This window comes from Eleutherodactylus coqui, chromosome 1 (assembly GCF_035609145.1).
Source record: "Eleutherodactylus coqui strain aEleCoq1 chromosome 1, aEleCoq1.hap1, whole genome shotgun sequence".
Taxonomy (NCBI): domain Eukaryota; kingdom Metazoa; phylum Chordata; class Amphibia; order Anura; family Eleutherodactylidae; genus Eleutherodactylus; species Eleutherodactylus coqui.
This window is the reverse complement of record NC_089837.1, coordinates 288,089,818-288,117,652: the sequence shown is the minus strand read 5'-3', so window position 1 is coordinate 288,117,652 and position 27,835 is coordinate 288,089,818. Positions and strand designations below refer to the sequence as shown.

Here is a 27,835-nt window from a genome sequence, read left to right as displayed (position 1 = left end):
ATGGAGCTAGAGCTGTCCACTTCCAGGCTAAACTCAGATATCCTCTACTATAATGCTACACAGAACCTCTCTTCTTCTGCCCTACCCAACATCACCTTCAGTGTCCCAGGCCAGGGGGGCTCCAGAAACCATGCTTCAATCATAATGGCTGTGGCTATCACTGCGCTATATTCTGTGGTCTGCGTTGTGGGGCTACTTGGGAACGTTCTGGTCATGTACGGGATTGTGAGGTATGGGATGTGTTCAGATTTGACATCAATCTCTTCTATTAATATGATTAGAGCTGCTTGTGATATTGCCTGGATGTGGCAGGTAGAGGCATGCAATACGTAGAAGAAACATTTGTAAGGTTGGTTGTGCCATGTGAAAAAACCTGATATGTTTGTAGGAAATGTAATCAGAATTTCTGTGTAACGATAGGAACAGTTAAGATTATCTGCAAGGCTGTCAATGTCTGTTCATATAGAGGAGAGCTAAATAGTCACTGTCTGGACTTTTTATATCATATTAATATTGCAGTTTGCCAGAAATGTTAATTCACTGTATGGTCAGGACATGTTAGTAAAACCAGCAAGATTTTGCCTAAGGACATCAGCATTTTAATTATTCTGGAGTTTCAGGAGCAATAACAAAAATTGACATAGAATGCCTCTATAAATTAGTGCACAGCAGAACATATACATTTGACTAATATATATATATTTTATATATATATATATATATATATATATATATATATATATATATATATATATATATACATAATGTGGTAAAGCTCAGTCACATCCCATCACACCTGTACATTTCTCTATGGACACCCTATATTTGCTAATTATTTATATAGAAACATACTGTTCTTGTTGCTAAACAAAGTGATAGGAATATAAACGTACAAGTATCAAAGCACAAAAGTTTCTAATATAACAGTAACATACTACAAAATCAAACAGATTTGATAGTTAATATAGATATAACATCCTATAACTGCTCCAAATTTATCCTTTAATTTTCTTTCTATTTCTCCAAATATGTGTTTTCTAACCTACATTTGCCTCTCCATTTATCATCTTCTATTAATCCTATATAACTGTGAAACAGTTGGCTGATTGCACTCCTCTGGTTGCTTTATTTCTTCATACTTAGAGTTCTTCAATAGTCTACAAGTAATTTTCTAATTCTTTTGTGTACAGTAGGAGTTCTTAATGGAATATGCCTTAAGGGCAAATTCCCAAGATTGAATTTTATCCACCGCTTTAACTCTGATGGTAGACACTCACATGCAGATATATTATGTCAGTCATTTTATCACATCTGTAAACTAAGAAATCATGCACTGTCACTTGTAAATTACATCTTACTGACTATACTATAGAGACTAGATTGTCTAGAAGCATAAAATATGTTGAGGTATTTATGAATATTTTCAAGTTTCATGGATAGAAGTAGGTATGAATTTCTTACTGTTTATACTGTTGTCATATACGTAACCACACTTGTGAGCTGAGGCTTGTGGCTCCATAAGACTCCAACTAAACTTGTACCCCTTATTTGGCATTGAGTCTCTTCTAAAGGATAGCAGCGGGCATTATTGTCTACTTTGACTCAAACCTCAGTTCTTGATTGATTTATGATCATACATATACATACTGCCGTGATTTCTTCTACCCAGAATACCCTGGGGAAATGTAATTGACTTGTAATTGATGAACCTTTTTGGTAATGTCATAATAATTAAAAGTTAAATACATAGCATTTAGGCGAAAATTACTTACAGTGAGCTTGTGATGGGCTACTGGTTTAGTAATAGATTCAATGAGGAGCTATAACAATTCATAAGAAGAGGTGTAGGTTGAAATGAAGACATATAATTACATTGACGAACTAGAATGAGTCACAGAAATTAAATTAATTGGTGAAGCCGTTATATTAAAAACAATCAAACAAGACTTGTACTAATAGCATATCTTCTTTAGCTGAAAGATTTGTCCATCATTGCAGGAACATAATGAGTTGGCTATTACCAGCATGGGTTCCTTACTAATATGTATATTCCTCTCATCTTCATCACTTGATTAAATAACCAAACTAGCGGTCTTCTTGAAGTGTTTTTTGTTGTTTTGATGTCCTTAATTATTCTAAGCGCCAGTACCAGATATAATGGAACAGTTAATAAAAATTTGCAAAGATTAATTGTACTGGAACTGCCCAAAACAATTGCTGTGATTGCTAGGGCTATGTGTAAATGACTTTGCTTATTATTATTTTACTACCTACCTTCCAATCAGTAGTGCTGTTGAGGTATACTCATTTGGATAGATTTTTCCCAGAGAACATTGCATGGCCTATAAGACTGCTTGCACCCTCATAGTGTTATCTCCTGTGTTGCAGAACTTCTCATCCCAGTATTAGGCTGAATTACTTCTCATTCTCATACAGTGTTACGAACATCTGCCAGTGAATGTCATACACTGGACAAATGTTAATTAAAAAGTAGAACAAACTTCCGTAGCACATACCAGAGCTTTTAATTATTTTGAAATAACCCAGACCATTGCTGTTCAATAATTAACTTTATTTTTTGCTACAGTGGCACAATCCATCGTGAGTGGTCTTTAACACCAGGATCAGAGACCTTACAGTTTCAAGTTGCACCAAAGTGACAGGTATTCACCTGTTCTGCTATGCCAGGTCTTTGGGGAGGCTACTCCCTGCCACATTCAGCTCTGCCTATACCACTTGTGGGTTTGTACCAGTCACTTAGTATGGATTCTGCTCTGTGCCTACATAAGTCTTCATAGCTGCTACACTACTACATTTTATGAATACCCGACTACCCGTGACTGTAAACCCACAATTCACATACTGCAAAATGCAGTTAAACCTCTACTAAGATTGGTAAGCTGTCCGAAAGCAATTGGCTTTACCTGAAACCGTTGCTGCTAGAGGTAATTATTTCCATAGGAATCAATGTAAATCCAATTTATTCGTTCTAAACATTCCAAAATACACACCAAACCACATTTAATGGAGAATAAATATGGTCTTTAATACCAAAAGCAATAACAATAATAAATGAATATCAAAGACTACTGTAAAGAATAAATGAACATTTGACATGTTATTGAACATGTTACTGTGTGTTATCTGTGGTGCTACATTGGACTGCAGGTCACATCTACTGGATCATCCTTCCTCAGCATTATCACTGTGTTCTCTGTGGTCTTACATAGGACTGCAGGTGACATCTGCTGTATTACAGTACATCATCTGTCCTCGGCGTTATCACTGTGTTCTCTGTGCTGTTACATAGGACTCCAGGTGACATCTGCTGTACCACAGTACATCATCTGTCCTCAGTGTTATCACTGTGTTCTCTATGCTGTTACATTTGAGTGCAGTTGTACAGTACTGTATTGTACTAGTGTATTACCCGTCACCGATGATGGAGAAGGGTGGGTTGCATTAGCAGCAGAAGGAGATGCTGAGCAGGGGATCATGTGGGTTCAGCAGCAAGGTCACATGGGCCGGAACACGCCAGTGTTATTAGAGGTAACTAATAACACTTGTCTTCCAATAACACATTTTGATATCACTGTCCATTTTTGCCCACCGATCGACTCACTGAACTTCAGTTGACAGGCCACCAGATGGCCTTAGAGAAGTCAATCTCTCACTAACCACTGGTTGCTCCAACTCTGGGTTAGCACCTCTACAACCCACACCAACCCAGCAATGGCTTCTTAAGTTTCTTAGTTGCTTGATCATCTCACTGGCTTTTCTCCAGCTTTGCTATGCAGTACCACTCTTTCTTCAGTGCAACAATTCCTGTTGCCCTTGCTGTACAGATTCACTCAACCTCTACATATTTTTTGTTTCCGCCTCATCTCACAATGACGCATTTGGCCTCCTTGCTAACAAAGTATGAATGAAGCCTTGAATGTTCAATGTTTTAAACATATCTAGAATTTGAGCAGTTTTTTATTTTACATTACAGCACTTTCTTGATCAAAGATCTTCAAGAAACAGACTCAAACAAGCAGGTCTAGAACACCCAGAGACTCTTATAGGACCAACATATCTGAGGCTTAATTCATACTTCCATATCATGGCTCTCTATGAAAGCTGTATATTGTGCATCAATAAAAATGTAATCAGATCAGGAGGAAAATAGGAAAATCTTTTGATGAATCCAATAAGTGTGACTGTAGCTCACGATACATTGTTAGGAATTGACTGGTGGTATCCAAGTCTATTACTGCTTCTTTCCTTTCTATTAAATTGTTCTGAATGACACGCAGCATCTTTTTTTCTTCACTGCTGTATTGTACTGGCTGAGTGAAACTTTCAGTTATGCCTTTTCTTTTAACCCTTTCCAATCCACTGTCTGACCTCTGAAGACATTATGATTTAAGACTGTAAAGCTCCGATGTTTGAAGACGTCCGTCGGGGTACTCTTACTATATATTGCCAGCCTCTCTTCTGTTGGAGCCTATCCAACGTGTCACCTCATGCAGTACTGGCTTTAGCCAGTAGATACCGCCATTGTTAACGGCAGAAAAAGAGTAAGCCCCCTAAGAAAACCAGGATACATATTGGATTGTGTTAAAGGGTTAAAGGGAAATGTGCTATCTGAAAATTACACATTATATGTTTTGAATGAGTTTTATAATATTGCCATATTACACTTTCACACTGACCACAAGAAAGTGTACAATACTGATTTCTTCTTTGATACATCTTTCTTTTTAGTATGTGTTGTGTGTAATTGAGTCAGCAGGGTCATTTCATTATCCGGTTGCAATGAGCTTTATTATGTATTTGCTTTTGTATAAATACTTTGGTAGGTCCAAGAAGTATTTTCAAAACTTTATAGAAGCTGGTCCTCTCTCCAAGTGCAGCAATTTAGAAATATTTCATTCATTATATGCAAAGCTGAATTAAATGAACTTTGTGCACTGGAAAAATGTGGTAGCCTCTTCCACCTCAAAATTTCCACACTGAAGTTCCCCACATGTATTCATATTCGTACAAATACAACATATAGTACACACACATATATACATACTTCATGCATATAAGCATTTACACACAGAATACAGCATTTACAGGATATATTCAAATACCTATCTGCTCTGGGCCACTGTGGCCAGGACTGAGATATGGGCACTGTGGCTGTGACTCCTTCATACATGCAGGCACTGTGATGGTCATTGTCAGAGTGCACTGTGTCTGTTACTCATATTTGGGTATTGAGAAGCCAGTTTTGGCTATAATTACCAAGTAAAAATGTATTTCCATAACCCTTCCAAATTACACTCAGCCTGAAATAACACACCAATGCTGCTTGCCAGTGGGAAATAATGGTTAGATCTGCCTATTTTTTAACATTACATATGTAACATTAAGATAATTAACTCAATAACATTTTAAAGATGCACAAAACAAGGTCCTGGAAGGCTTTATTCAGGCAGTGCCAAGATAATGCCCCATCACACCAGGAAGGCTTGGGGAAGAAGAACAAAGCTGCCAAATTTATTGCACTCCCTGTTGGCCATCTTAAATGTCCTGTCTTACTAACCAGGTCACTAATACTAACTGCCCCCCCAAAAAGGCCAGTGAGAATGCAACCCAAAATAAAGTACATTTATACTTATCCTTACAAATACCAGCCAAATCTGCCATAAAATTTTTCAACAACCAAAAGATACTGAACACTTTTTGTCCTTACCTGCCTAGACCGTTTAAACCTTTTGAATGCCTGCCCAACCAAAAATTCCTTCGGAAGATTTTGCGCCCTTGCATATTAAAGCAGTCAAATCCACAACTTTTTTGCTAACACTCACACTGGAAACACCACTAGAGAACACGTCCCCAGTAAAAATAATGGTAATACATCTTCCTTCAGACAGTACTGACCTACATCCTGGCAAAGCAAGAACCATTCATACCATACCACTTCATAGGCAGTCCACATGGCTCCACTGAGTGAGCGCTACACCAATTCTCTCTATCAGAGGCTGGATCCTAGAGATGCCTAAAAGCCTATTTACACTCAAAGATAATCTTTCAAACGACTAAAAGATTGGAAGATTTTGCGATCTATTTGTACAAAGAGTTGATGACCTCTAACACTTTATCATCTTCATTTGCATGTAAAAGGGCCTCCAGGTGCTGTTTGCAGAGCCCAGCTGCATTGTTCTGCTTGCGGTTGTCTGCAAATTACAATGTTATCTGCCGGCTCCCATGGAGATAACAACATGTAGTGTATTGAGAAACACTTTATCTCTCAATGTCTGAAGATTGGATTTTAAGTTCACCTTAAAATACCGTTCAAATGAAGAGTACACGATGCTCACATTTACATGTAATGATTATCGCTCACTTGCGGTCCTTTGAACGAATTTTGAGCAATAATCATTAAGTGCAAATAGGCCTTTAGTCATTCTGCTTCCGTTGGCATCATGCAAAAACTTTCCCACTGGAAGTGAGATAAGGAGTCAGCAATATCATTCAAGACACCAGGTACATGACAAGGATCAATCCGAGCATTCAGTTCCAGACACTTCAAAACCAAAAACCACTCTAAATTCACAACTGGCAGAAATTGTTGACAGCCTGATCTACTGACATACTGCTTTATTACAAAACAAAATCTTCTATTTTGAAATTGATGCATCTACTCTTCAATCACTGCCAAAATGGAAAAAAGTTCCAGCAGACACTTTCATGACAAAACTAGCCTTGATTCATTCATTTGGCCACTCATCTGCCATTCATTGCACCTAGAAATATGCCAAAAAGACATGCTGCATCTGTGAAATGTTCAACATCCGGACTGTCCACACAATCTTGCAACTGGGTCCAAAAATTCCGAGTTTGGCAATGATTTTGCTAAAGTGAAGAGGGCCTGTAATCATTGGCATGTGACAAGCAAAATTCAGCTGGCCTATAAGGGACTGCAACTAATGTAATTGCAGTTTTCTGACCTTGGATACCACAAGCACATATTCTTTAATATCCTAAAGCTCATTCAAGTGCAATCTGCATTCCATAGCTACAGAGTCAATTTAAATCCTGATAAAACTAATTACCATACTGACTGCCTTCCAGGCTCCTTCTTCCCCATCCACTCCAGAAACCTGCTAAAGCACTCAAAGTACAGGCATCCCATTGACAGGCAGCAATCAACATGGTAGTGCCATCCCAACAAGAGGGAAACTGGTAACAGTTGAAAAACAAGCCTGATGTCTTTCTTAGCCATGAGGGCCCCAGGCACCAACTAGTACCCCCAACCTACTGCTTTACCAAATGAGCATAACTCCTCACCGATACCATTATTCAGTGACTGCCCAGCAGAGTCAGACAGGTGGTAGATCAATCTAAACTACTCATGGACCAAGCGCACGGAAGAGACCCACAGGTGGGCCCATGTCAGATTCGCAAAAACTTCAGCCACGTAACACAGGGCCAAGTCTTTCCTTAGTTTATAGGCCAGAACCTCAGGGTGCAGCAAAACTGACTTAAAGTTGTGGGGTCTAAAAGGTTTTTTTAAAACCAAATATGAAGCCCTACTCCAATAATTTTGCTACTTACCTGTTACCATGCAGGGCGGCGCAGGGTCCCGCGGTCGGCGCGCGCCGCTCCGGTGTCGGCTCCGGCGTCCTGGAACTCTGGAGTCGGGGCTCTCCCGCTGGCGTGGGGCAGCCAGTGTGCGGCGGCGTGGGCGTGTCCGCCCGTAGGATGCCGCCCGCACTCATCCACCTTTCTTATGCAGCAGTGGGAGAGTCGGCTCCTCCCATTCTCCGCCCCTGGGCAGAGGCTTGCAGTTATAAGGCTGGCAGTGACCTGAGCTCACTGCCAGTTATTGGTTCTGCTAGCATCTAGTCGGTCCTGTCTGCAGCTAAGTCTCAGTTCAGCCTCTAGTTTGCCTGTCAGCTTCCATTTCCAGCTTTGCTTTCTCTGTATGTTCTGTTGGTCATTTCCATCTGCCTTCTCTGTCGGCACTCTGTTCCCCCCATCAGTTAGTCACATCTTGTCAGTTGCCAGGTCCCTAGCCAGTGCAGGGACCGCCGTCCAGTTGTCCGCCTGGGGTTAGCCAGGGCCGAGGCAAGTAGGCAGGGACAGTGGGGTGCGGCAAGATCAGGGCACCCCACCTGGCGCTCGGGGGGGCAGAGTGCCGTAACATAATGACTGGCCATTTAAACCGTTTTCATGGAGGCGATCAGCGCCCTTGCGAACCAGCTGCAAGCCCTGGTGCCGGTGGTCCAGGATTTATCCACCCGTATGGCAGCCCAGGAGCAGCGGGGTTCGTCGCAGGGTCCGGACGCCTCAACCAGCCCAGAAACAAAGTGCCCTCTTCCCGAGGTGTTCTCTGGGGAGAGGAACAAATTTTTTGTTTTCCAACAGGCGTGTCGCGTATTTTTTCGGATGCGCCCCCGTTCTTCCGGGTCGGAAGCCCAGAGGGTCGGGCTTATAATGTCCCTGCTGCGGGGCTTTTTCCATCCCCGACTCCTTTTTCCAGGAACTCGGGGGTATCTTCGATGAACCAGACCGAGCGGGGTTGGCGGTTTCGCGGCTGTTGGCACTGCATCAGGGGTCGTTTTGTGTGGAGGATTATTGCTCCAACTTCAGACGCTATGTGGGGGATACGGCATGGAACGATAGCGCTCTGAAAGACGTTTTTCTGCAGGGCCTCTCGGACGCAGTTAAAGACCTGTTAATTTCCCATCCCGTTCCCGCGTCTTTAAGGGAAGCTATGGAGCTAGCGGTGAAGGCAGATAGGAGGCTCAGGGCTAGGAAGCAAGACAGGCAGGCCCGCAGAGTCAGGGAGGTCGTTTGCCCTGGTCCCGCTTCTTCCTTACCCGTCTCTGTTCCCGAGCCGATGGAGGTGGATCCGCTGGACCCCAAAGAGCGACGCCGGATCCGATTGTTGCATCGTCTCTGCCTCTACTGCAGGAAAGCTGGACATCGGGTGATAACCTGCCCACTGAGGTCTCAACGCTCGCAGCCGGAACTGCCGGAAAACTCCAAGTCCTAGGAGATTGTAGGGAGGATCGCCTAGGACTTCAGGTACTTCCTAAGCTTTTGGTACCGTGTCAGGTCAGATTCCGGGATTTTTCCCGATCAGGACAGGCGTTTATTGATTCCAGAGCTGCCGCTAACTTGATAAGTCTGTGTTTTGTCCGATCCCTGATGGCTGAATTTGTGGCGCTGAAGACGCCAATTCATTTTACCAGTATTGATGCTACCCCTCTCTCTACAGGCCTGGTACGATGGAGGACCCCAGGACCTGATTCTCCACTCAGAAGAACTGTCTTTCCTGGTTATGGAAAAAATGTCGGTTGATGTGGTGCTTGGTATGCCCTGGTTGGCACTGCACAATCCCCAGTTTGATTGGTCCACCCGGGAATTGACTCAGTGGGGATCATCCTGTCATAGTCACCTGTCTACTATAGCTGTGTGCTCTGCAGATACTGTGCTCATTCCGGAGTATTTGTCAGACTTTCAGGATGTATTCTCCAAAAAAAACTGTCTGAGGCTCTGCCTCCTCATAGGGAGTGGGACTGTGGTATTGATCTGATTCCCGACAGTCCCATCCCTAAGGGGAGTAAAAGAAATGAAAAAGGAGGGTGGAGCAAGACCCAGTGAGGGTAGTGGAATATTTATGGAGTACAAAGAGGAGCCATTTTCAATTTGTCAGGCCGTGAGCATGAGGCCCTCAAGTCCTATATCTCGGAGGCTCTGGCCAACCGACATATCCGGCCGTCCAGGTCCCCTGCCGGGGCAGGTCTCTTCTTTGTAGAGAAGAAGGATGGGACACTAAGACCTTGTGTGGATTATCGGGCCTTGAATAAAATCACAGTGAAGAACCAGTGCTCCTTGCCCCTAATTCCTGACTTGTTGAATCAGGTGGTAGGGGCCTACTGGTTCTCCAAACTGGACTTGCGGGGGGGCTTACAATTTAATTCGCATTAGAGAGGGAGATGAATGGAAGACGGCATTCAACACCCCGTTAGGACATTTTGAATGTCTGGTCATGCCCTTCGGACTCTGTAACACCCCCGCTGTGTTTCAGGGTTTTATGAACGCGGTCTTTCACGACTTCCTGGGGGTATTTTTGGTCATCTATCTTGATGACATTCTGGTGTACTCGCCAGACTGGGATTCACACGTGCGGCACCTGAGGTTGGTCCTGACCCGGTTGCGCGAGTATCAACTTTTTGTCAAGTTAGAGAAATGCACATTTGGTTCTAAACAAGTATCCTTCCTTGGTTATGTAATTTCACCCACGGAGATTCAGATGGAGTCTGATAAAGTAGCAGCAATCTCCCAATGGGTCAGACCAGACAACCTCAAGGCTCTCCAGCGGTTCTTAGGTTTCGCAAATTTTTACCGCAAATTCCTTAGGAATTACTCGGTTATTGCTCAACCCCTGACCGACCTGACTAAGAAGGGGGCCGACTTGGTAAAATGGTCAGCTGCAGCCCTTGAGGCCTTTAGTCATCTAAAGAGGGCATTCACGACTGCCCCGCTGCTAATACAGCCGGACGCACGACTACCCTTTTTATTGAGGTAGATGCATCTGAAGTGGGGACAGGAGCAGTATTGTCGCAGGAAGTCAGTGGGAGATCTGGGTATAGCCCATGCGCGTTCTTTTCGCGGAAGTTTAATTCAGCAGAACGCAACTACGACGTGGGTAACCGTGAATTATTGGCTATCAAATGGGCTCTGGAAGAGTGGCGACACCATCTTGAGGGTGCTAGACACCCAATTACCGTGTATACTGATCACAAGGATCTGGTATATCTCGCCAATGCTAAAAGACTAACAGCTCGTCAAGCCAGGTGGGCGTTGTTCTTTGCCAGGTTTAATTTCGTTGTGACATACATCCCAGGAGAGAAGAACGTGAAAACGGACGCCCTGTCACGGAGTTTCGGGGTGCCGGATAGTAAGACTATGACCCCCGAGAATATCTTAGCCCCTGGCATGGTGGTAGCAGCTGTAGAGTCTAACGTCGTCCCTCAACTACAGGATGCTCAGCAGGATGCTCCTTCGGGGGTGCCGGAGGGCAGATGGTTTGTGCCAGAGACCCTACGTCGTAGAGTCATGGATGAATCTCACTCGTCGGTTCTCGCAGGGCATCCAGGGTTTCAGGGGACCCTGGATCTTTGTTCCAGACATTTCTGGTGGCCAGGCATGTTTCAGGAGATCCGCAACTTTGTTAGGGGATGCTCGGTCTGTGCTCGCAATAAGAGTCAGCGGCATCCTCCGGAGGGTCCCCTGAGACCGCTACCAGTCCCTACCAGTCCATGGTCGCACTTATCGGTAGATTTCATCACTGATCTACCAGAATCCCAGAAGTGCACCCCTATCTTAGTGGTGGTCGACTGGCTCTCAAAGATGGCACATTTTGTGGCGTTAAAGAAGCTACCGTCGGCAAAAGAATTTGCCAAGATTTTTGTAAAAGAAATAATTCGCCTACATGGGGTCCCCCAAAATATTGTATCTGAAAGCGGGGTTCAGTTTGTGTCGCAGTTTTGGCGTGCCTTCTGCAGAAACTTGGGAACGTCGCAATCCTTCTCTTCAGCATTCCACCCGCAAACTAATGGTCAGACTGACTGGAAGAACCAAGATTTAGTGCAATATTTACGGTTGTTTGCTAGCGAAAAGGCTCATCAGTGGGCAGAGCTCCTGCCATTGGCAGAGTTTGCACTAAACAACCGCCCTTGTTCTTCCACTGGGGTATCTCCATTTTTCTGTGTATACGGTCAGCATCCTCGCTTCCTTACAGCAATCCCTACTCCCTCGGTCTGTCCTGCAGCTGATGTCGCCACAGATACGCTTCGGGGAGTATGGAAAGAGGTACAGAAAAACTTGGAAGCAGCGGGGACTCGTATGCAGTTGCATAGTGCTAAGAGTCTGTCTGTATCTGAACCTTATAAGGTTGGACAGAAAGTATACCTGTCTTCTAAAAATCTTAAATTAAGGGTTCCATCCCTGAAGCTGGCGCCACGTTACGTGGGTCCGTTTGTCATCACGCGGGTGGTGAACCCGCTCGCCTACGAACTGGGGTTGCCAGCTACATGGAGGGTTCACAAGGTGTTCCATAAGTCGTTATTGAAACCTTTTGTCCCATGCTACATGATGGAGGGAACTGAAGGGTCGCAATTGTGGCTGTTAACATAGTGGGAGGGGCAGGAGCAATCTGGGCTCAGCTGCTCTGGTGACCACCAGCACCATCAAGGTGGTTGGGTATCCCTGACTTGCCCTGGAAGGGCTAGTTGAAGTTGCTCTTGAAGCCAGGCCGCTCGACTGAGCTGGGCAGCTTCATGGAAAGAGAAAAGCAGAACAGCTGGATCCATCTTGTGCTGGTGAGGTAAGGAACTGCTCCGATGCTGTTTACTGATCCTGGCGTGAGCGTAGAATGTCAGGTATCCCACCTATTCCTTCTCCTTTAATTTACTAGCTCTACTCTTCCTCTCCTCAAATAAAGCTTAACTCCTTCCCCCCAGCTAGGTGACACTTAGGCCCTATACTACCTTACTAGTCAAAATCATATATGCCTTCGAAAGATATCTATGTGATGCAATGAATATATTTACATCTGCTTGTTCCAATAAAAATACAATGATTTAAAAATCCCTCCAACACAATCATGGCTAGTCCTGCCTACACTGCAGCTGGTACATCCCTCTCTATCTATTGGAAGTCCTGTGGTTGTCACTGTTATGTAGGCACTGTGGGTGACATTGCTATAAGGGCATTGTGGTGCTCAAGATTATGGGGGGGGGGCCTCAGTTGTCACTTTTTTGGAACAATGTAGTTAACCATATGGGGGTGAATCTTGATTTTTCTTTTTTACACACCAAGAGTCTGTCTCACCACTGCATGGAAACATACATATATACACTCACTAAATATAGCATATACATATATACAGAATGTAAAAATATACTACATAGAACTGACTGGGTGGGGAAGAGGGGTAGGTATGATTGAGCAATAGTTTAGGCCTTTTAATTCTTCATCATGGCAACATATTTCTCACATCCAAGAGGCAGACTGACAATGGTCTAAGATCCAAGACAGCAAGCGACTTTAAATTACTTGCATAATAGTGTGCTAAGTGGCAAAAGCTCCATAATGTATTTATATTAGCATCCTGTAATGGCGGCATACTAGCGCATTATGGTGCCCAGATAATAATAATGCCTTTATAATAGTGTCATTTACAGCCAAATTTATGCACAGTTGTCATATATAATGCTAAATCATAGCAATGATTAGCTTGAACTGCCTATTTTTCCGCATATAAACCAATCCAGTGCAGCCTGTTTGCCTTCCCCAAGCATATACCATTTTCACATCGCTGTATACTGTTTGTATATTAGTATAGATCCGTCACATTTCGCTGGGCCCTTACTCACCACTGTCTACAGTAGCTCACTGCTTCCCTTTAGCTGCTATAGTCAAAATCATATGCTAGAACCAATACTGCATTTACGTCTCTGGAGCCCGTAGGCACAAGATTCTGATCAGCCAGTATAAATGTCAAACAGAGCAGCACTCCAGGGATTCTTGAGATGGCCAAGCACAATACAGTATTTTTCTATCAGCACTTCTATCAGTATCAGTATGAAGCTACATTACATGTTTATAAGTATCCAACTGAGAATAGTGCACCAATTCCTTCTATATGAATTATAATCCAGTCCTGACCCACAGAAACTGACACCCTTGTTGGATTGTTCAGCTCTGGCAAAAACTAGTCCAGAAGAGACAGTCTTTATACTACAGCTTGTGTAGAAATGTAATGTATACATTAAAATGAACAAAAACACATTGAAAATGTGCATACCTAAAAAAAATGATAACGTTTAGCAACAAACTTTATTTAATATATAACTTCAAGACTGCTCAAACCAGGAAACCATGGTCCTCCTGCAGTAACTACCCTTAAATGGGTTTTCCAGGGAATTACTATTGATGATCTATCATCAGGGTAGTTCATTAATAGTTGATCGGTTGGGGTCCTGAATGACGGATCCCAGCCGATCAACTATTAATGAACTACCCTGATGATAGGTCACTACCCGTCATTCAGGACCCCAACCAAATAGGTGAGCGGGCGCATGCTGTCAGCGTCGCAAATACATAGAGGTCGCAGCTTTTAACTGCAGGCACGGTTCTCATTGAAATCATTTAAATCAATAGGAGCCGTGCCTGCAGTTACAAGCGCTGTCACTACACAGGAGTTGGCGTGGATGCTTCCACTCCGACCTCTGTGTTATTGAGGTGCTGACAGCAGGCACCCACTCAGCTGATCGGTCAGGGTCCTGAGCGACGGACTCCAGCCGATCAACTACTGATGAGCTACCCTGATGATAGGTCATCAATAGTATTTCCTTGGAAAACCTCTTTAAGGCCGTATTTGCACAGCCAATTTTATCACACGTGTTTTGTGTGTTGCAACGCACACAAAACTCGCATGAAAATAGAACCCATTATTTGCAACAGGTCTATTTACATGGGTGATTTTTCTATAGCAGCAATGCTGTGAGATAGAAAAATTGCAGCATGTTCTATTTTTTGGACAATATCGCCAATATTCCCTACCACAGTAGAAAGAAGTCCCATTGCACTCATATGCAGATGCAATTTTCTTGCAAGTATGATGCAATTATTACTTTTCACGCAGGTGAAAATCCCATGTTCAGCAATGCATTTTTCTTGCAGAACACATTGCAACCATAGGGAAAATTTCAGATTTGCAAGTATGCTATTGGCCTGAGTTTCTCAGACCAATATCACACTTGCCTATGTAAATACAGCCTAATAAGGTGTTCAAAAAGTGAGTCAAATATCAATGCACAACCATGAAATTATCATGGATGCACAAAACAGTAACTCATTTCTATCTCCCCACCCTAAAAAATAGCCATAATAAATATATGCTAATTCATAAATAAGGTACAAGTGAACACAGTTGTAAGAACCAAACCATGCCAAAGTACAACAAACTGGAATGAAGAAGAAAAAAACATTTTTATAGCAAACATTAATAATGTGAACATTAAAAGTATAAAAGAAAATATACATAAAACAGTAAAGTAGGGATGACGCAATGTAAAAGTACTGCACAGAGAAACCCAATCATATATAGTGCCCTGTGAAAGTATTCATCACATTGATGTTTTACCTGTTTGTTGCACTACAACCTGGAATTAAAATGGATTTTTGGGGGGTTTGCACCATTTGATTTATACTACATGTATACCACTTTGAAGGTGCAAAATATTTGTTACTGGGACACAAACAATTTTTGAAGACAAAAAAAAACACTGAACATTAATATGCATAATATTTTGTTGCAATCACAAATGCAAGTCTTTTTGGGTATGTCTCTATTAGCTTACTGAATCTAGACACGGGCTTTTACCAATTTTTCTAGGTAAAACTACTCCAATTCCTTCCAGCTAGATGGGTTGTATTGTTGTACAGCAGTCGGATTTAGACCTGGGCTTTGATTAGACTATTCCAAGACATTTCTATGTTTCCCTTAGAGCTCTGTAGTGTAGCTTTAGCAGTATTTTTACCATCATTATTCTGCTGGAAGGTGAATTTCCATCCCAGTTTCAAATCTCCGGCAGAGTAAAACAGGTTTTCCACAAGAATTACTCTGTATTTACTGCCAATCATCCTTCCTTTAATCCTGACCAGTTTTTCAGTCCTTGCCAAAAAAAAACTTCCTCATGCCACCATGCTTCCCTGTGGGAATGGCGTTCTTAGGGTAATGTAAAGTGTTGGGTTTGCACCACATATAGCGTTTCACATGATGGCTAAATAGTTTAGTTTTGGTCTCATCTTGGTCTCACCTGACCAGAAAACCTTCTTCCATGTACTTGGAGAGTCTGCCACACGTTGTTTGGTGAACTCAAACTTTGTTCTAGTGTTTTACTTAAAGTCATGGCTCTTCTTCTGGCCACTCTTCCATAAAGACCCACTCTGTGAAGTGTATAGCTTATACTTGTCCTATGGACAAATACTTCCATCTATGCTGTCGTTAATAGGAGCTCCTTCCTAGTCATTGTTGGAGTCTTTGTTGAATGCCCTCCTTGCCCATTCTGTAAGCTTTGGTAGGTGACCTTCTCTTGCCAGGTTTGTAGTTGTGCCATATTCTTTTCATTGTGTTAAAATGGGTATTTTTTATAACCTAAGCCTGATCTACATTGCTCCACAAGATTGTCTCTGACCTGTTTGGAGAACACCTTGGGCCTTCCTAACAGGTGTAGATAGATATAAGCTGCCCTAAAAAATGTCAATACTGAAGACCTCATACAAAAACATATCACTAGACAACATTGCTGTGAGATATACAATAAAACATCCTAGAAAAATTCTAGCAAAAATAACTAAAGAAAAGTTCAAAAAAACGTTGGAAAAAGGTATTAGAAAAACACATATTGGTACTATTCAGGATGAGCAACACTCATGGCTCTTGGAAAATAGAGGATTAACACGTTTAAGACTAAGCACTATAAATTTACGGCACCTGGTCCGGGGCTTAAAACCCAGCTGTATGTAAAATTATGGCGGGGATTTAAGCCTCTTGCCTCTGCAATCAATCAGAGACAGAATAGGTTGTCAGCTGTAAGTGACATCTGATAACCCAGAGGAGAAGACAGGAAGGGTTTTTAACCCTTTCTGTCGTCTCCTTTCCCGAGTACACAGTGCTCAGTGAACGCTGTGCACTGAAAAGTGAAAGCAGAAGTATAACTTCCACTACGGGAACCCGGGGGTCATGTGACCACCGGGATTCCCTGCTACAGCAGAGCTACAGGGTCCCAGAAGACCCTGATCATCTCGGTCAGTGACTAATGTCACCACAGGGAATGTTTTCCCCTGTAGCTGGGGCTCCTATGGATGCCCCAGCTACAGTGGGAAAGTGTCAAATAAAAGAAAACCCTAGAATCAACCCCAAGCAACTCCATCCAGAGTGGTGATAGGGATCAGGATCAGATGAGGACTGACATCATGTGCTAAGACTGTGGTTTAAATAGCAGATATGAGGGCAATTGCGATAGCTGATACATGCTGTAACTCATCAATAAAAAAATACACGCATGCAGCCCATGATTTTGGGCGCAACTGGAGTTGTAATGTCTTATCAAAGTATACACAGCTATAAACAATGCACACGCTCGTGCAGAGGAAAGGCGTATGCTAGCGCATTAGTGAACCCTAAAATGTGCTCGATTGAGCAAACAGTGAAACGCTCGTAAAGTGTTCTTATCTGAGCGTAAATGCCATAGAGAGAACCAAGTGCACGCTCTTTCGTACATAATTTGGAACATGCCCAATAATGTACTTAGTCTCCAATTCAATCAAATCTCTAATACAAATCACTTCAATACAAATAGAGGAGATGATATTGGTCAAATACATAATTTGAATTTAGTTTTTTTACATAATAGTCAACTAGAGATTCCCATAAAGGATTTTAACCCTTTCTAATCCACTGTCTGACGTCTAAAGACATTCTGATTGAAGGCTGTACAGCTGCAATGTCAGAAGACATCCAGCATGGTATTCTTACTGTATATTACTGGCCGCTCTGTTGTCGAGGGCCTCTCCAGCATGTCCCATACCGCAGTACTGGCTCTAGCCAGCAGATGACGCCATTGTATAATGGCAGAAAGAGAAAACCCCTTAGGAAACTCTGAATCCAAAATTGGATCGCAAAGAGTTAACAATCAGTCAAGGGTTGACACCCCAAAAGAAGAAGGAAATGGAGCCTGTCAATAAACACAAAAGAAATAGATATACAGTATACGCCTCATGGAGAGGTGGTTACAATGGAAGCAAGAGAGGCTATAGAAATGATACAAATGATAAAGATTCATTAAAGTCATCCTTGTAAGTAGTTTTTAATTTAAATATCCAATTCCCTCTCCTTTCATCATATTGTATGACTTCCACAGACTGAAATGAAAGTGAGAGGGGATTTTCTCTATGTGTAAACCACATGTGGTTAGGGATTGTTTTGTTCCTTTTGTTTTCAATGTCTCCCACATGTTTGAGAATGCAATGTCTAAATTCTTGCTGTGTTTTCCTTGCATAAGACCGCAGACATGTACAGGTACACACATAATGAGCCCCTTTGTTCAACAATTTCCCTGTGCTCACACTATAGAAATTGTTAGATTTAAGAATAAATTTGCTTTACAGACCCACAGCGAAAAATACCACAGGTTTTATGATCCAGCCATGTACCCAAAGTGGGTACTGTTTTATAATGGCTGTTTATAATAGTCTCCCAGGTTTCTACCCCTTCTGTAGATTATATCAGGTGATTTACCTACCAGGTTTCTTGTGGTAGTGTCATTCCTCAAAATAGACCAAAAATTTTTGAATATTTGTCACACCTCTGCTGCTGCAGTATAGTATACAGTATATCAATAATTTGTGGATCGATTTGTCTCATCCGCTTGTCTATTCTGTGAAAGTGCTAAATTTTAGGCCTGAGACAAGACTTTATTCGGCTAGACCTTTTTCCAAAAACACTTTCTCAAGTCAAGTTTAAAGTTATATAGAGACAGACATTTCCTCCTCATTCTTAGGAATTGGCCCTTAGAGATGCTTTGCTTAAGAGAAGGAAGGTGATAACTATTCCAGGCAAGCAAACTGTTGCCCACTGTCGGTTTCTTAAATGTGTTGGTATAAAAATGGCCTTTCTTGTCTTGTTTAATTCTAGTATCTAAAAAAAATAGCTGCTCAAAAGGAACCTCAGAAATAGTTAAGACTGATGTTATCATTCAGTCTAGCAACAAACATATGTAAAGAGTGTTCAGACCCAGATCAAATCACCAATATATTGTCAGTATAACGTCCCCAGCAAATAATACTGGAGTGAAACTGTGAAAGGGCATCCCCATTCACTAGTCCAGGAGCAAGATGGCATATGTGGGTCCCACTGGACTACCCATGATGATGCCCATGAACTGGTGGAAGACCTGCAAATCAAAAAGAATATAGTTAGGAGTCAAAATGAATTGTAAAAGATTTTTTCCAAGAGCGTAATGTTGTTTATGGTGGATATTGTGACTTTTTCGAAAAATATCAACCACCTCCATGCCACATGCATGTGGAATGGAGCTGTACAATGTTGCAACATCGATACTGCAAATAAGTATGCTCCTTTCAAGTACCAGACTCTAATATATGAAGATAATGTCAGGACAAATGGATACAAAATCTCATCAACATAGATGCCACCATTCTGAGTGAAATTGTCGATATCTGACATGATAGGCCAGCATTTTAGAGGATTTAAGCTCTTGTGGATTTTTGAAAGATAATGGAAGGTGACTACTCTAGGATGTTGAAGGGAAAGAAATGTAAACTCCTTATCTATTAATTGTTCTTCAAAGGCTTCAACCAAGATCAGCATTTAATTCTTCCAGATATTGTGAGGTAGGATCTTTAGCAAGTCTTTCATAATTTTCATTGTCATCCAATATCCTTTAAAACGTCACTTGATATTGGTGAGAGTCCATGATTAAAAGGTTTTCGCTCTTCTTGGCTGGTTTTATGATATCCTTATATTTTTCCAAATCCACAAGAAAGATTAGATTTATAACGAGGCCCTGTCAAAAGATAGCCTTTCAAATTCATTAGAGACCACTTTTACAAACACATCTATATTATTGGCATCGTTAATTGGTGGCATCTTGGTACTTTTTGGACGACATATACCATAAGGTCCTTTGGAGGGATCTTTTGCACTTTTACTTAACAGAAGGATGGAATGACTCTCAACCCTATACATTGTCTCTCATCATTAAGATAAAAACATGTTTCCACTTAAGATTTTGGGCAGGGAGGTGAATATCTCTGATCCAATGATAAACCTTAAAATGATTAATGAGAATGATAGAAAAATCCTTATTTAGAAGTGATCTCTCGAGCTCGGACAGATGTTTAGAAAGGTTAATAATAGTCAGGCCCCCTAGTTGTTGGTTTGAAGATATCTCTGAATTTCCTGAGATCTCCCCTCTAAAAAAGTTGTTGATTGAGAAGAGACCAAAGAGGAGCAGGAAGATGGTGGTGTTGAAAAGGATGGGGTTCTTTTTCCCTGAGACTTTTTGCCATTGTATCTTTCTCATCCTGAATTCCCACCACAATTTCTCCAATTCCCCCATCCTCCCCATCCATTATATCTAGTCCAGTGCAGATCTAAGGATTCTCTTCCCTGTTCCGAGTCTGATTATTCAGGTTCTGAAGAGGATATTTCAGTCTCAGTACCTTTATTGGAAATTTTATTGCAGAACAAGTAGGCCCTGCTACGCCTGAATTCACTGAGATCTTTTACAAATTGACAATGTTTTCTTTCTTAACTCACATTTAAATTTTTCGATACTATTTGGCAATTCTATTTCTCTACAAGCAAAATCAGGATCACTGGCAAAATTTAAGCTAATGTATTTGACTAGCATCGTCTCCTCTATTTGTTTGGAAGTGATATGTGTTAGAGACTTGATTGAATAGGAGATTAAATCAGTGATTTATGCTACTGGGCATGTGCTAATTTACGCACAAAAGAGGGCACACTTGATTCTCTGAATCACATTTACGTTTCGATAACGAATGCTATACATACCCTTCACTGTGTGCTCACAGGTGTGTGTTGTGGGTTCACACGTGTGTGTTGTGGGTTTACTGATGTGCTTGTGTGCACTTTTCCTTTGCACAAGAGTGTACATTGTTTTAATGGAGAATACCAGAGTAGATTATTACAATTATGATGGTGCTCCAAAACATGGGGTGCATGCACATACCTCTTGACTGATGAGCTCTAACATGTATTAGCAAACACAATAACCCTTACATTTTCTATCTAAACCACTGTCATAGTATTTGGTTTCAGTTCTCATCATATTAACCCCTGACTGATAGTCATAATCCTTTATGGGAATCTGTGTAGGAAACCCTAAATCTAAATTAATGTATTTGAATGACATCATCTCCTCTATTTTTATTGAAGTGATCAGTGTTAGAGATCTGATTGAATTGGAGACTATGTGATTTATTCTATTGTGCTGAATTCTGCGTGAAAGCGCGTGTGCTTCATTCTCTGTATGGTATTTACGCTCAGAGAACGAACGCTATACGAGCATTTCACTGTTTGCTCGGTCGAGCACATTGTGGGATCACTAATGTGCTTGTATGCGCCTTTCCTCTATTTTCCAGGAGCCATGAGTGTATCTCCTCTTGAATAGTCCCAATATGTGTTTCTTCTAATACATTTTTCGATGTTTACTTTTCTTTAAAGTTGGAATTTCTCTAGGATGTTTTATTGTATACATCTTACAGCAATGATGTCTATTGATCTATTTATCTTTGAGGTCTTTCGCATTTAAATCTTGCTCTTTTTTAATGGCAGCTTATATCTTAGATGGTATTATGATCTGTGGATCTATATCTTATGATAATGGGGATCTATACCACATGGTAATTCCTTTATCTATGAAGACTTGGGAATTTCATTTTTGTTCTTTTAGAGAGTAATATCTGCTTGAGGCAGCATTATGATTTGAGTATAAGTGATTGTATTTAGTTTCTCTGACTTTGGTCTACAGCTTGGGTCCCTGATGAGCAAAAGTAATTGTCTGGTGATATGTGTAGAATGTTTCTGAAAATTGGAATATGTATGAGTGTCATAGCTTAGCATATGGAGCGTATTATGGGCATATGTGAAATTTGTTCTTACTTTATATCATGGCCATCATGATATATTGGGAATATGCTGAATAGTGCTTGATTCTACTCTGCGCATGTTTTCAGCTTAGGCCTCCCTCACGCAGGCGTTGCGGTAAGTGCCACATTTTACTTCCTGATGAGGAGTGCTAAACGCTCAAAAATAGAACAGACACCGCTCGAAAATCACGGTGCTAAAAGGCGCTGCAATCGAGTGGCTGTCTGAGCAGTCCCATTAAAGACAATGGGAGCGTTATATTAGCGTGATTAGCATGGTGCTGAAAGTGACATACAAATCGCGGTAAAAAACATCTGTGTGAGGGAGGCCTTATGGTATATCTAAAAATACAATTGATATTATTTCTTTATTTCAAGCCCTGTTTTCTTTTTTTTTCTCATTTTTATGTCCTTTAATCTAGGGTTTATTAGAGTTATATAGTGTGAGGGTCCAGCATGGGTGGCCCTTTTCAGGGCGGGTGCTACCTATTGTCAGGGGGCCACCATAGGGCACTGTAGGATGTTTTTTAGGGCCCTCCCGCTTTCTACATCTGCAGACACAGTTGATGCAGACACAGTTGAATATGGTGGTTCCCAGCAATCTGTGTCAACAGGCGAAAAATTCAGGAAATAGGCCCTAGATGCCTGATGCAACTCCAATCTGAAATGGGTTGTCCATATGATGGGACAACCTCTTTAACAAATAAACTAAAGATAAGCAAGATCATGTTGGGAAATGTTATTGAATTCACAACAAATAGAAGGCATTGTCCATGTTGTAAATATTGCAAAGCAACAGTGACAAAGTCATTACCGTCTGGTATTTCCTAGAAATCAGGACTACTTATGAATTATGAATGTAGGATTAATGTGTTCCAGCAGAAGCATGAGAAGTCTACAGGCAAGTGTTTGCTATATTACTCTGTATAACTTTTCAGAGGGTTTTATTGATTCTTACAATGCCAACTCTCCTGGCACTAGTGACTTTTAGATCCTTGACCAGATGAGCAATTAGATACACTCCTGAGCACTGAGACATGGCATAGCTGAAGAAAGAGGAAAAGGCAACTGTAGGGGAAAAAAACAAATTAATGGATTTCCTTGGTTACAGTATGGCTAGAGATTAAAATAGACAAATTCTCTATACACAGCAAGATGATGGAAAATCCTGTGTGCTACGGTCATTTTTATTCTGTTGTTTTACATATCATTACCTTTAACTTTATATCTTGCAGACAGGGCCAGTTTGATAGAAAAAGAGGCCCAATACAACAAGACCACCACTCACCATTTGTAGGCAGTGTTTCTTTAAATCTAGGGTAGTTAGTGGCATCATTGTAAATTGGTGATTTAAGGTTCTCCTATCAGGTGGGGGCCCTGGGCCCAGTTTGCTACTCTCTAAAACTGCCTGCCTAGAGATGTTATGCATTTGGTTATGCATTCTTCAGCATGTGGTTTGTAGCACTTTTTGTTCTATAAAGGAATATACTGGTAACCCTTAAAGGGGTTGTCCTATGAAGAATATTGTTTATAATTAATTCTACTCAATAGTTCTTAATTTTTTGCATTTCCACTTATTAAAAAAATGTTTCCATCCAGATATTCCAGGACTAATAGCAGAATAGCGCCACCTGCTGTTTATACTCTGTTTCCACCTCAGTCAATGTTCTAAGGTGAGACAGAAAAAGGTGGAGCTACCCAGAATAAAGATATAATCCAATGGATTGGTGGAAAAGCATGGGTAATATATATATAGGGTGTGATTCTAAGATGCTGCCAACCCAAATACATCTCCGCTCGGATGGGATGTGACAGCTTAATCCAAGAAGACAAGAACAATGAATTATCAGTAGTCTTGGGAACATTATGGGATAATTATGGCGATGTTTATGTAATTAAAACAAATTTGACAATGCAGAAAGTCATCCAGATCCTGGAGAGGACTAGGTGGGTAGCCCCTGGGGGCCCTATCTATACCTATACCTGTCTGTGAGGATTTGTGGACTTCGCCAAAGTTCACCAGACAATATGCCTCTGCTGATCCCTGTGTCTTAGGCTGGGCTCACACGGCCATAAAAGGAAAATACTGTGGGGTCCCACAGTGTTTTACAGCTGTGGGTCCAGTTGTGACCCTGCGTACTGCCGCATATGGCGGTGAGCTTGTACTGCGAATGACCACTTACATCTGCTGTGTTTTTCCGCTTGTGGATTAGGCAATTCTAAAACATGCTAATGTGAGTGGAAATGCATAGGCAATGTAAGTGATAGCCTGCGAGCTACCATTTATCACACGGACGTATAAAGCCCGTAGAATATGCAATTCCTATATGGTGGTACTCATAATAATACTCATTCTGTTCAGTTAACAAATGCTTGCTTTTTCTTTGTAAATCTGCATTACAGGGGCAACTACTGTACTCTTGCCAGTTAGCAGGTAGCTGTGAGTGGTGCAATCTACAGGCAAGCGTTTGCTACATTACTCTGCATAGGTTTTTCTAATGTACATTCTAGGGGAGTTTATTTATTCTTACAAAAACAGTTCTGCTGAGGCCGGCTTCACACGACAGGGTTGGATTCCGCATGCAGGAGCCTGCAGTGGAATCCGGCTCTGAATGCAGCTGGCGAACCCGCATACCTGCTTTCTCCTGTATTGCAGATGACCATGGCGTCTCACAGATTTAAAAAAAAAATCTTTATTTTTCCCATGCCGTTACTAGTCAATGACACGAGTTATCGCGGTCTATCCATACGTAATGTCAACTGTGTATTGGCCGCGAGTCGGACAGCTTCTATTGACTTCAATGGAAGCCGACTGTGTCGATCAGGCTGAAAAACAGAACATGCTGCCATTTAAAATCTACTCGCAGAAATCGGAATTGCTATCTGCTCATGTGAGTGGATATGTGAATGCTCTATTCTTTGAGTGGGTGCAAAATACTGCGGATCATTCATGTGGATGACAATTGCGGATTCTGCAATTCAAATCCGCCTGTGTGCAACTGGCTTAACTCTAGTGACTCACATTCTGGGATGCCAAATGCCCCTTTGCTACATAGGAATATAGCAGTACTATAAATGATTAAATATATACACTAGGGTTTATGTGGTCTTAGATACTTCTCTGTATGTCCATTTTTTTGTATTGCAGTGTTACCATGTTACATTCAATTTTAAGTGTTGCTAAGTTCACATAATACCCACAGGCAACCTGCTTATATTTTGTAGATACACCAAAATGAAGACAGCAACTAACATTTATATCTTCAATCTGGCATTGGCTGATGCTCTGGCTACCAGTACCTTACCTTTCCAGAGTGCCAAATACCTTATGGAGACATGGCCATTTGGTGAAATCCTCTGCAAGATTGTTCTGTCTATAGACTACTACAACATGTTCACCAGTATTTTTACCTTAACTATGATGAGCGTGGACCGCTATGTTGCCGTCTGCCACCCTGTACGTGCTCTGGACTTTCGAACCCCATCTAAAGCAAAAGCTATAAATGTATGCATCTGGATTTTGTCATCTATTATCGGGGTGCCCATTATGGTTATGGCAGTTACAAAAACAAATAAAGGTAAGCGGGAGAAGTAGTAAGTATGTACTCTACATGTCCATCCTGGAATTACTGCTTCAGAGCTCACGACACAAAGACGTAGACACCACATAAATTATAGTGAGTCACTGGCCTTTTCTAAATAAAGGGTTATGCAGTGGAAAAAGCAGCTATCTTTTTATTGCTATTTTGTACATTATGCAGAAGTATGGCACGATGGCATGACCTTTTCACAGTACAATTAAAGATGCACTAAAATAAAAGAGCACAGAATATTAAATTGACTACTAATACATTTCACAGTCATATATGAAAATGTATATGAGGAACAGTGTTTGCCTAAAGTATTTAGCGCTACAATTACTAGGAATGCCATATATTGGACTATGTTTACCCCTTAGGCTAGATACATAGGCCGTATTTGAACGAGGAAAAAGTAGAGTAAAATACGCGGATTCATGAGCAAAAAAAGCATTGTTTATTGTACAAAAACGCTACACTTGTGTGCTGTGCAGCGATTGGACAGGCATACTACCAAGCCATGCCATTTTTGGACAGCCTGGGTCCAATTGCAGAGTGCATTATCCTGCCGAAATATTTCTTCATTCTGGGGGTACATCAAGTCCATGAAGGGCTGCAAATGGTCACAAGGCAGTGAAACGTAGTGGGGCACTAGTCAATAATGTGTTTAGGCGGACCAGTAGACACACACGCCATGTCATGAGAACACACCCCACAATAGTATGGAACCTGCAAAGTGCCTTGTTGACTATTGAGGTCCATAGCTTCATGGGGTCTGTGTCACACATTAACATTTGTACGGAACAATTGGTACCATGTCTCAAATCTGATAATTCATGTTGCCTCGCTATGAGCACAATGGCCAGTGTTCAGTCTCACTCACAAGATAACACCTCACAACTCATACAAGTGTGGGGCATTCGTAAGTGGTCACCTGAGGTAACACCACTTCACAATCAGTTTAAATACTGCTATCCCATGACTTTTGGCATGTCAATGTGTAGAGCTGTCATGAATTCAGCACACTTTGCAATTTTGTGATCCAGACTGCTCTGCTATATCAGTTCATCAGTAAACTAACAGTTAATCTTCCTGCTGCGGACTCTGCCAATGACCAGTTACATATGCTATATTAGGCATCCATACCTTAGGGTGGATGCCAAAGCGATTGGTCTCACACAGCCATTGACATAAAGCCCAGTTCATGTATATTCCTGGTTCTGACCCTCTGCCTGTTTATTAACTACTAGTAATTATTAGGAAATTATAGTACCAGTGTTTCTGGTGGCACAATGCACCACTTACTGATATAATATAGTTAAAGGGATTGGAGTTGTAAGCACACAGCTGCTGTTTTAGGACCTGTGATGACATCACCATCATTCCTTACATGCGCGTGTCACACACAGCTCTGCTACATGCATGTCACATACCCCACACACAGCTCTGCTACATATGCATGTAAGATACACCCAGCTCTGTTACATGCATGTCATGCATACAGCTCTGCTACATGCGTGTGTGATACACACACAGCTCTGCTAGATGCATGCGTCACACACACAGCTCTGCTACATTGTTCGGCCTCTACTTGCTGGTTCCTCTTTCCTGCTCTGGGGAGCAGGGAAGGGGAATCCCCATGGCCGAATGGTTCTGTCTGTGGAAGGAACTGAACAACGTCCACCTGCCTTCTGCCCAGCTTTTAGGAGGAGGAAAAGCGCTGCATGCAGCAGTTTTTATTCCAGTATTTGCAGCTGGATCTGTGATGGAACCTCCATCCGGAGGCTCCGACGCAGATGTGAAATCACCCTAAGGGAGCTTCATAGCACTGTTTATATGATGATTGCTATTAAATACTTTATTAACACTATTGTTAATATTGTTTTCTTTACTTTTCACAGCTGGTGCAGTTGTTTGTACTCTACAGTTTCCCCGTCCAGACTGGTACTGGGACACTGTTACCAAAATCTGTGTCTTCATTTTTGCTTTTGTAGTGCCAGTCTTGGTCATCACTGTATGCTATGGATTGATGATTCTCCGCCTTCGTAGTGTACGTCTTCTGTCTGGCTCAAGAGAGAAGGATCGTAACCTTCGACGCATAACCCGTATGGTTTTAGTTGTGGTGGCTGCCTTTATTATCTGCTGGACACCAATCCATATATTTGTCATTGTGTGGACCATGGTGGAAATTGACAAGAAGAACCCCTATGTGGTAGCCAGCTGGCATTTTTGTATTGCCCTGGGATACACAAATAGTAGTTTGAACCCAGTTCTCTACGCCTTCTTAGATGAAAATTTCAAGAGATGTTTCAGAGACTTTTGCCTTCCCTTCCGGTCCCATTCTGAGCAGAGTAGCTTCAGCCGTGCCCGTAACACCACCCGTGATCAAGTGTCTACATGCGCTCAGTCACATGCACCAGACAAGCCGGTATGACTAGACATGGATGGCCGGAGGAGAGGATCCCGAGGCCGCAGAGGAGAAGATATGAACTCAGAAGTTACTC

The 27,835-nt window shown here is 41.8% G+C and overlaps 1 protein-coding gene across 1 annotated transcript; it reads left to right on the top strand.

Annotated features, from left to right (window-relative positions):
* OPRD1 (opioid receptor delta 1) lies at positions 1-27,765 on the top strand. The gene is made up of 3 exons (XM_066591645.1): positions 1-230; positions 24,979-25,331; positions 27,233-27,765. Exons 1-3 carry the CDS (start codon positions 1-3, stop codon positions 27,763-27,765), a joined length of 1,116 nt encoding a protein of 371 aa, XP_066447742.1.
* Positions 27,766-27,835: the final 70 nt, after the last annotated feature.

What these genes read in the sequence shown, in the direction of transcription:
- OPRD1 (XM_066591645.1), top strand. Translation starts at nt 1, where the DNA reads ATGGAGCTAGAGCTGTCCACTTCCAGGCTAAACTCAGATATCCTCTAC. An exon ending in GTCATGTACGGGATTGTGAG is followed by an intron (nt 231 to 24,978) that starts GTATGGGATGTG and finishes TATATTTTGTAG; the next exon opens with ATACACCAAAATGAAGACAG. An exon ending in AGTTACAAAAACAAATAAAG is followed by an intron (nt 25,332 to 27,232) that starts GTAAGCGGGAGA and finishes TACTTTTCACAG; the next exon opens with CTGGTGCAGTTGTTTGTACT.